This window comes from Dreissena polymorpha, chromosome 10 (genome assembly GCF_020536995.1).
Source record: "Dreissena polymorpha isolate Duluth1 chromosome 10, UMN_Dpol_1.0, whole genome shotgun sequence".
Taxonomy (NCBI): Eukaryota; Metazoa; Mollusca; class Bivalvia; order Myida; family Dreissenidae; genus Dreissena; species Dreissena polymorpha.
In genome coordinates this window covers 63,523,772-63,534,677 of record NC_068364.1, presented here as the reverse complement: position 1 = coordinate 63,534,677, position 10,906 = coordinate 63,523,772, and the positions used below count along the sequence as shown (strand labels likewise).

The window sequence follows — 10,906 nt, the reverse complement described above, 5'->3', positions numbered from 1 at the left end:
AATAGTAAAATGGTTTCCGGATGATAACTCAAGAGTGCTTAGGCCTAGGATCATGAAACTTCATAGGTACATTGATCATGACTGGCAGATGACCCCTATTGATTTTCAGGTCACTAGGCTCAAAGGTCAAGGTCACAGTGGCTCGAAACAGTAAAATGTTTTCCAGATGATAACTCAAGAATGCTTACGCCTAGTTACATTTAGAATATTTCTTACAGAAATTCCATTAAATAAACAGCGCAGACCCTGATGAGACACCGCATCATGCGGTCTACATTGTTTGCCAAGGCCTTTTATCTTGACGCTAGGCATAACTGGGTTTAAAAAAAGAATGTACGCATAATATTCAAAGTATCAAAATAACACTCGTGACAAATGGGTGATAAATATTGCTCTTTAATTGATAATCATCGATCTGAATATGATAAAATTATCAAGCGTTTTTACCTTTTTTTCATTGAAAATTAGCAAAAATGTTCATTAAATACGAAGAATTTTAACTTCTATCAGAAGTAGTGTTATGGTAAGGCAATACGCTTTTGACAATCGAAGTTAAGAGTGTGAACCCCAGACATATTTTTAGCTCACCTGATTTCTCAGGTGAGCTTTTGTGACCGGTCTTTGTATGTCGTCCGTTAACATTTGTTCATAAACACTCTAAGAGTTCGAAACTGGGTCGTGCCGGATCAAAAACTAGGTCACTAGGTCAAAAAAAAACAAAAAAACTTGTAAACACTGTAAAAGTCACATTTCATGTCCAATCTTCATGTAACTTTGTCAAAATGTTTGTCTTAGTGATATGTTGGTTGAGTTAAAAAGTGATTCCGGTCCGTTGAAAAACATGGCCGCCAGTGGGCGGGCCAGTTTTCCTTATTTGGCTATAGAGAAACCTTGTAAACACTCTGGAAGTCACAACTTTTGCCCAATCATCATGAAAGTTGGTCTAAACATTGGTTTTATTGATTTCTCGGAATAGTTTCATAATGGTCCAGATCGGTGAAAAAACATGGCTCTAGTGGGCGGGGCATTTTTCTCTTTATGTATATAGTGAAAAGATGTCAACATTAGAAGTCATATTTTTGGCCCAATTTTCATGAAATTTTGTCAGAACTTTTGTTTTCTAGATACGTGTGTTAAGTTTGAAAATGGTTCCGATCCGTTGAAAAACATGGTTGCCAGGGGGACAGGGTCGTTTTCCTTATATTTATATAGTAAAAAGGCTTGTTAAACAATCATTTATGAAGGTCATGTAACATGCGAGACAACTCTTCTAAATATTGCATTTAAGTTTACAGTAGTTACTCCCCTTTGATTATAAATGTTTTCATATTAATACAGTGTAGATATGTGAATCATTTATGTGTTAATTGTTATTCGAGGTTGGATGGTTTATTTAGCTCACCTGATTGCTCAGGGGAGCTTTTGTGACCGGTCTTTGTCCGTCGTCCGTCCACATGTGTTCGTAAACACTCTAGAGGCCACATTTATTGTCCGATCTTTATGAAACTTGGTCAGAAGATTTGTCCCAATGATATCACGATCGAGTTCGAAACTGTGTCATGCTGGGTCAAAAACTAGGTCATTAGGTCAAAAAAAAAGAAAAAGCTTGTAAACACTGTAGAAGTCACATTTAATGCCCAATCTTCATGTAACTTATGTCTGTCTTACTGATATGTTGGTTGAGTTCAAAAGTGGTTCCGGTCTGTTGAAAACATGGCCACCAGTGGGCGGGGCAGTTTTCCTTATATGGCCATAGAGAAACCTTGTAAACACTCTAGAAGTCACAATTTTGGCCCAATCATCATGAAAGTTAATCAAAACATTGTTTTTATTGATATGTCGGACGAGTTGAAAATGATGCAGATCGGTGAAAAAACATGGCCGCCAGTGGGCGGGGCATTTTTCTGTATATGTATACAGTGAAAACATGTGAACACTCTAGAAGTTACATTTTTTGCAAAATGTTCATGAAATTTGGTAGAACATTTGTTTCCTTGATACGAGAGTCGAGTTGGACAATGGTTCCGGTCAGTTAAATTACATGGCTGCCACGGGTGGGGGGGGGGGCAGTTTTCTTATATAATTATATAGTGAAAAAAGCTAGTGAACACTCTAGAAGTCACATATTTTTGGCCAATAATCATGAAACTTGGTTTTATATATATCTCAGATTAGTTTGCAAATTGTCCCGATGGGTCAATAAACATGGCTGCCAGGGGGGTGGGGCAGTTTTCCTTATGTGACTATATATAGAGTAACCTTGTGATTGAGCACTATGGAAGTCACATATTTTGCCTAATCATCGTGAAACTTAGTCAATACATTAGTTTTATTGATTTCTTGGACAAGTTGGAAAATGGCTCAGATCGGTGAAACACACTTTATAACTTACCTGATTGCTCAGGTGAGGTTTTAGGATTGGTCTTTGTCCGCTGTCCGTCCGTCCACATTTGGTTTGTTAACACTCTAGCATTCACATTTCTCAAGCATTCTTTATCAAAGTTGCTGAAAGATCTCAGTCAAGTTTGATGATAGGTCACCATTTCAAATCTTACAAAAACACTCCCTACGCCAGAGTTTTGGTTCAATAATGATGAAACTTGACCAGGATGTTTGTCTGGTCAATATCTAGGTCAAGTTTGACATTAGGTAAAGATTGAATGAACCGACTCCTCTCAGGTGAGCGAACTAGGGCCATCTTGGCCCTCTTGTTTATTTAATTTTCTAGGTTATAATTATTTTGTTTATTTATGTAAGTAAATGTATTGACATTGTTCAAAAGAACGAAAATCAGTGAACGAGGCCGTTTAAACATCATATTTTCACAGACCTGTGAAGTCAGAATGTACTATTGATCAGTTTATTGTGCTTTTGTGGTTTACCGACAACACTGCTAACCGAAACAACCGGCTAGTTGTATAGTGTTGGTAACGACCTTGTTTAACCTACCTTTATGAGTCTTGTTCTGGGCATAATGCATGTGCGTAAAGTGTTGTCCCAGATTAGCCTGTGCAGTCCGCACAGGTTAATCAGGGCCGACGCTTTCCGCTTTTATGACCTTTTTCTTTTAAATGAAGTCTCTTTTTAGCAAAAATCCAATAAAGGCGGAAAGTGCCGTCCCTGATTAGCCTGTACAGACTGCACAGGCTAATCTGGGACGACACTTGACGCACATGCATTATGTTCAGTTTTCTCAGAACTCGTATCTAACTCACGTTGACTGTCAAAGTTTGAACTATTACCGGTACTCGAACTGACCAGCATTACAAGGCAGCATGTTAGCCTATGTAACAGTTATCTTGTTGATCAAACATGGCTTTGTGTTCCAAGAATGTAATTTATTTACCCCATAAACCATCATAAAGGTATACTCAATTTTTGCACCACGGATATTAAATAGATGCGGTATACTGAAATCACCACCTTGTCCGTGCAAATAGTCTTAAACGAGTCGACGTACAATTTTCAACTTCGCATACACTGTTCTCTATGAATATAATTTGTATTAATCTCCCGGTAGGATTGCATATACCAAGCGCACTGTCCGTCCGTTTTCCTCGTGATTTTGTACGCAACGCTTCAGATATTGAGCTGATTGTGTTGTATGTGAGTCTGCTTACATGGGCTACAGATGGAGTGTGAATTTCGTTCCGGTCCATACATTTTTTGGCGAAGATATGGGTCTTGGACTTAGAAATTTGCTCTATAATAAACCATTTTCCAGAGTTTTGTAGGCAACGCTTTTAGATTTTGAGCTAAAATTTGGTATGTGAGTCAATGTACATGACCTACAGATGATGTGTGTTTCATTTCGATGCATTGATTTTTGGCGAAGCTATGAGCCTTGGACTTCAAAATAATTTTCTCAATTTTTCGGAGGTATTTTACGCAACGCTCAGATATCGAGCTGATTTTGTGTATGTTTGTTTACCTACATGACATACAGATGAAGTGTGAGTTCCGTTCCGGTCCATTAATTTTTTGGCGAATTTATGGGCCTTGGATTTCACAATTTGCTCTAAAATATCTACTATGCGGCTTTAAGGCGCAGTACAGGGCATTGTGTTTCACAAACAAAGGTCTCGTTCTATAAACATTTTTTTTAAAGTTATTCCGCTTTTCACTCACAATTTCGATTACATAATACAAATTGTGACACGTCACGCGGTATCGGGAGTTTTCGTCACTTCTATAAAATGCTTGAGTTAAGAAAAACATGTTTTTTATTAGAAGACAAACCATCAACGAAAACAAGGTTTCATTTGCTTTATTTCTATTTGAGTCGTTTTCTGAGAAAACTGGGCATAATGCATGTGCGTAAAGTGTCGTCCCAGATTAGCCTGTGCAGTCCGCACAGGCTAATCAGGGACGATACTTTACGCCTAAATTGGATTTTTGAAGAGGCTTCATTTAAACAAAAAATGTCATAAAAGCGGAAAGTGTCGTCCCTGATTAGCCTGTGCGGACTGCATACGCTAATCTGGGACGACACTTTACGCACATGCATTATGCCCAGTTTTCTCAGAACACGACTCGTATATAACTGGGGACTCGTATACTACTATTGAAAGTCATCCGTTTCAATTAAACCGATAGGATTATTGAATGAACTGAAATTATAGACAACGTCACTGTATCGTTTTAAGATTTTATTAAATAAATATTTAATACTAATAATAAAATACATTATGAGACCCACAGCACAGCATGCTTGAGCCAAACTGCGAAGGGATTTCATTATACTAATGGCAAACGTGACATATAAAGTGATGCATGAAACTCCAGTCTGTTGATGCCACACATCGACTAGAGTATTAAATCGACGTGACCTTCATTTTAATGAATTTCCCGAAGTTAACAAGATCTCCAAATCACATACCGTACAAATTATCATTGCCTTTTTTTCTATGCATGGATAACATGTAATTAAACAAAATAGACGATCACATGAGTCGTGTTTTGAGTAAACTGGGCATTATGCATGTGCAGAAAGTGTCGTCCCAGATTAGCCTGTGCAGTCCGCACAGGCTAATCAGGAAAGACACTTTACGCTTTTATGTCATTTTTCGTTAAAATGAAATCTCTTTTTAGCTTAAATCCAATTTTGGCGGAAAGTGTCGTCCTTGATTAGCCTGCGCGGACCGCACAGGCTAATCTGGAACAACACTTTACGCACATGCATTATGCCCAGTTTTCTCAGAACGCGACTCATTATATCATTTTATTATAAACGCGTAATCAATGTTCGTCTACGAGCATCCTTTCTACCAATGCCGTTACCGACAACAACCGTTTCCTCAGCCTTTTCAACTTCTTTAGCATCCCCCTCTGCCTCCCCAGCCTCTCCCTCCTCCTCCTCCTCCTCCTCCTCCTCTTTCTCCTCCTCTCCAGCCTCCTCATTGTTCTCTTCTTCCTCCTCCTCAGCCTCCATCTGGCGCCGCTTGCGCTCAGCGATTTCTCGGTACAGCCGGCGCTTCTCGCCAATCTGCCCCCTGTAGTAGCCGCCTAGCAGGAAGGTTAGGCCCAGGATAAAGATGGCGTACACGGGCAGGTTGCGTAAGAAGTCCATGTAGTGGTCCACGAAGTCCTTCTTCTTCAGTTCCACCAGCTCCGTCTCGATCTCGATAGTGGCGTCAGCTTTAAAAAAAAACGAGACAAGCATAGGTTCAAAAATAGAATATTCGAATATATGCAAATAAGTACACACGAATATTCGAATTTCATTTTCAGTACTCGTTCCCATCCCTAACAATACTAATCTATCAAGGCTTTTGTTCACATATTTCTCCTCGAATACTTGGAGCATATAAGTACATAAGTCGCCCGGTGAGTCATACGAGCCTCGCTCTGGGAAAACTGGGCCTAATGCATGTGCATTAGTGTCGTCCCAAATTAGCTTGTTCAGTCCGTAAAGGCTGCACAGGGACGTCACTTTCCGTTTTTAATGCATTTTTCGTTTAAAGGAAGTCTTTTATTATCGAAAACCCAGTCTAGTCGGAACGTGTCGTCCTGATTATGTGTTGGGTACAGATGCATCTCAACTAGGCGACCCGGGTTCTATCCACGTTTCCATCGCATGTGTGATTGGTTTGTAGCCATTATCCCAAGATCAAAAGATGAAAATTAAATGCCTTTAAATAAAAAAATAGCAGAAAAATAAACAGTCATGTTAATTCATAATTTGTCCGAACGTTCGTTAGTTTACCGGTAGTTAATTAGAGGCGATTGCTGGGACAAAGTCCGGTCCCCACATAATGAAGCATCAAGCGCGGAAGGACCTCATTAACTTTGAAATTTAAGCCATATTTGTTCTGAACATGTGACAATATAACTTCGTACATTCATCGGTATCAATTAAAAAATATGCAAACAAAAGTATTGTTAAAATTTATCATAAATCGCGTTGATATTTCGTAACAAAAATGATAATTAAAAATGTACGTGCATGATGTGGATGGATTGCACTTGACGTAACATTTTAAGGAAAATAAAAAATAAACAGGCACCTGATTACAATTTTCATGTTAAAATTAAACACCATATGTCACATCATAACGGTGGCAAATAATAGCGGAATCATAGTTTACAGACAAGTATACGAACGGATATCATAGTATACAGACAAGTATACGTGCGGATATCAAAGCACACAGACAAGTATACGTGCGGATATCATAGTATACTGACAAGTATACGTGCGGATATCATAGTACACAGACAAGTATATGTGCGGATATCATAGTATACAGACAAATATACGTGTGGATATCATAGTATACAGACAAATATATGTGCGGATAGCATAGTACACAGACAAGTATATGTGCGAATATCATAGTATACAGACAAGAATATGTGCGGATATCATAGTATACAGACAAGTAAATGTGCGGATATCATAGTATACAGACAAGTATATGTGCGGATATCATAGTATACAGACAAGTATATATGCGGATATCATAGTATACAGACAAGTATATGTGCGGATATCATAGTATACAGACAAGTATATGTGCGGATATCATAGTATACAGACAAGTATATGTGCGGATATCATAGTATACAGACAAGTATATGTGCGGATATTATAGTATACAGGCAAGTATATGTGCGGATATCATAGTATACAGACGAGTATATGTGCGGATATCATAGTATACAGACAAGTATATGTGCGGATATTATAGTATACAGACAAGTATATGTGCGGATATCATAGTATACAGACAAATATATGTGCGGATATCATGGTACACAGACAAGTGTATGTGTGCGGATATCATAATATACAGACAAGTATACGTGTGGATATCGAAGAGGGTGGAATGTCTAAGAATGCTTTGAAAAACGGTCGGGTGACGTTCGATAATGTGGCAAAATCATGCAAAATTAATACAAATAACACTATTGCAATGTATTAAACATACACATATATCTACATGCTATGACATATTATGTCTACCAATGCTTACCTTTTTGAAAGACTTAGCCTATAAAGACACGCAGTGTCCAAACGATTTTCGTACAAAATTAACAGTGAAAGAACTTAATTAATCAATTTAAGTTTCAAGTGGACGCTGCATGTAATAACGGGCACTTGCATATATCAATGTACTATACGGTTTAATGTGTGGATACTTACGTGGAATGTTCTTTTCTTTGTAGCCTTTGGGTCCATATGCCAATTGTGGGGGAATTGTTATCTTGCGAATTTCTCTGAAATTAAAAAAAAATCTTAATTTTCCATTTACTTTTTAGTTTTTTAAAAGTCTGCATGAAATTTAATGAAAATACCGATTGACTAACTTGTGTAAGATATCCCATGGAAAATAAGCAGATTTAACCGACCTAGCTGAGTGACATTTTTCCTGACAAAAGAACTAGATAAAACAGACACAGCTGTGTGCTACCTACCCTAGACACATTCCGTTAATGCCCAGCTCCCAGCCCGGGATCACCCGCCCGTAGCCCATGGTGAAAATGGCGGGTCTGACCGTGTCCTCCTCGTGCACATCATCGGAGGGCTGAACGGACCGATCCACCACTGTGCCGTCGTCAAGGGATATCTGGTTATTGTGATATACATTTTGTTGTATTTATATTGCGTAAGATGATTCATAGAATGTGAAAACGTGAAGCACACATTTCAAACCGAATAGCATTTCTAACAAAAACTTTCGGATACCGGTATAATCTGTTGTGGAGAAATGACATTTTAACTCATAAGTCAAAGTGAGGCAAACAACATCTTCATTTCTACTGGTAATCTGTCGTCGCCCATGATGTCATTCTTTATATTGCGATGGTTAATTACCAAATAACCTCAGTGATATGCTATTCATTATAGTTTTTTCTTTACCGTAAAGTGGACTGTAACGGTGTCTCCATATTCCGCTTTTAGGAGCCGCAGACGCTGTTTTTCCAATAAAATCTCGTCCTTGCGGTCGCCATAGAAATCTTCGTCGTTTAGGACGCAGTTGTCAGGCATGAACTGTAAAACGAAATTTAAATATATGAGCTTCTCTCATGTGCGTGAAGTGTCGTCGCAGAATAAGCATGTGATGTAAGAAAATGCGATTCTTGGGCGTCACTTTCTGACGGGATTTTCTTACATAAAATACTTTCTTTTCCGTTTTTCCTCAGAGCGAGGCTATATATCTTACATTCAATGGGTTTTATTCGTTAGAAAATATAAATAATCCACAGTAACAAAATCATAAAAAGCAATGTGCTTCTTACAGCACAATCGTCGGCTCTAATTAAAAAGACCGGTTCTAAAGAAATAACACAAAACATTTTGTTTGACCTGTAAAATACGTTCGATGAATCTATTTTTTCTACGCGTCATCTGAATTATGTTTTATTTTGTTTATTTATATGAATTTCAGCTCGAGTTTGGTGTGGTTATGTTTGTTACACACGTATATTGATGTTTACATCGATGAACTCGTGCATGAAAATATTTAAAGGGAAATAATACATTGCGAACATGTATTACAGCTGCGGCATAATATGAATACGGGCAGCTGCCAAATATCGCCGTCATTAAAAAAACGATTCCATATTGTATAGTTGTCCAATAACTTGTACGTCTGAATGAAGTTCGACTGGTAATGGTCTGCTTGGTTCCTACTTATAAATGCAAATTGCACTAAGTATACAACAAAATACCCGGTTGCAAACTATTTACGACAAAAGTACCCCAGAGTATGGTCACGTGCCTTTACGCGTGTTTTTCGAACCCGAAGTACGATGTTGTAAAATAACCCGGGGTACTGTTAAGTAGTACCTAAGCCGACCACGACCAATTGAGAGTGAATAATATAAATGGAAGCCTCGTTGATATAATATAAAAGCACCTACTAAATTCTCCACTTTCAGTTGCGACTCTATCAGGTTCGTTTTCACTGTGTTGGCACCGCTCTTCATATGGTCGTAAATGGTCGGCTTCTTGTCGAACATCTGGCACGAGACCGCTGCCATGGCCATCAGAACTCCTAGCAACGCAAGATTCATTGCCGTTGGACGCCGTGGCAACATTGTTGTTTTTACTTACTTTTATACAAACACTGTTCTTTTAGTTTGTTTTTTAAATCGTCAATATAATTTATTTTTGCATATTAGTGTATAAAAAGCAATCCACGCACTAGAGCGCACACAAATCTATAATATTTTATTCTTACAAGCAAATAGTTGTAGTTATACAGCTTTTCCCATTATTTATTTCAACTTTTTATCCACAAAACGTTACGTCTCAGAATAACGTGTCTACTTAATGTGTATAACGTTCTCGATTGAAAATGAATGACGTGTAACATAACGCGGAAGTAACGTTGTTTACGCTAACCCTTCCGGCAATCATTATTGCTATGACGGAAATCGATCTCTAACCGACGACAAAAAGTGACAATATAGCAGGAAAACAATACAAGGTAATTGTTATTTCTTAGTTACTACGTTATCAACTGCCTAGATTTCAATGGCTTTAACATCAACAATATGAAGCAAAATTGTAAAGATGTTATACACCAATATGCTCTATGTTAAGTTACATTTAACATTAACACATGTTATAACGCTTAGTAAATGGAAACACAAAAAATCGTTGTATTTTATTATTATAATGGTGTCAAGATTTGATGCTTTAAATGGAAACAAATGAAACGCGTTGTAGTTTATTATTATAATGGTGAAATAACTAGATACTTGGTAGATATTTGCCCATTATCATGCAGCGCACGATGTTTTAAAGAAAACAAGTAAAATAAGTAGTAAGCGATAACTTAATTTTAAGGAATAGCAGCATTAGGAATTCTTAGCAGTTTAGTTCAAACCTAATAATTTTATCTCGAGGCTTACACTCTCTAGTACTTGGTGTCATTTGATTAGATCTAAAGAAAGCTCCCACGGTGGGGATCGAACCCATGACACCATATCCACCACGCCACAGCGCCCTCATAGGGATAATGTAAAACGCACAATAGAAGTGTAAACATTAGGCATCGATCTTCAGCACATACTTTAATCGAGTGTATGACATTAGCCCTCTGGGACATAAGCCCCTAGGACATTAGCCCTCTGGGACATTAGCCCCTAGGACAAAAGCCCCCAGGACATTAGCCCCTTTTGACATTAGCCCCCTAGGACATTTGCCCCTTAAGACATTAGCCCCCTAGGACATTAGCCCCTACTTATGTTTACATTCATTTTTTAGGTATTTAATTTAATCTTTTTTTAAATTAATCGAATTAATGGTTGTTGTTTTTTAAACAGCAACAACAACACATTATGTTACTTATGTATCTAATTATAAAGTAATTTTAGACTTCTGGATGGTGTCAGATAGCAAAATGTACGTGTGTGGTACAAGCTATATAGTGTTTGTATTTACATATGAAATTAA

General features: G+C 37.8%; 1 protein-coding gene across 1 annotated transcript; it reads right to left on the bottom strand.

Annotated features, from left to right (window-relative positions):
• Window positions 1–5,224: 5,224 nt before the first annotated feature.
• On the bottom strand, window positions 5,225–9,526 carry LOC127849169 (uncharacterized). The gene is made up of 5 exons (XM_052381888.1): window positions 9,367–9,526; window positions 8,363–8,494; window positions 7,918–8,069; window positions 7,646–7,719; window positions 5,225–5,637 (listed from the first exon to the last, which is right to left on the bottom strand). The coding sequence occupies exons 1-5, from the start codon at window positions 9,517–9,519 to the stop codon at window positions 5,225–5,227; spliced, it is 924 nt and encodes a 307-aa protein (XP_052237848.1). The 5' UTR covers window positions 9,520–9,526.
• Window positions 9,527–10,906: the final 1,380 nt, after the last annotated feature.

Excerpts from the sequence above, each read along its gene's own strand:
- LOC127849169 (XM_052381888.1), bottom strand. The coding sequence starts at position 9,519 with ATGAATCTTGCGTTGCTAGGAGTTCTGATGGCCATGGCAGCGGTCTCG. Across the intron at positions 8,070-8,362 it reads CCGTTACAGTCCACTTTACG|ATATCCCTTGACGACGGCAC; the intron begins GTAAAGAAAAAA and ends CACAATAACCAG. Across the intron at positions 5,638-7,645 it reads CAAAGAAAAGAACATTCCAC|CTGACGCCACTATCGAGATC; the intron begins GTAAGTATCCAC and ends TTTTTTTTAAAG.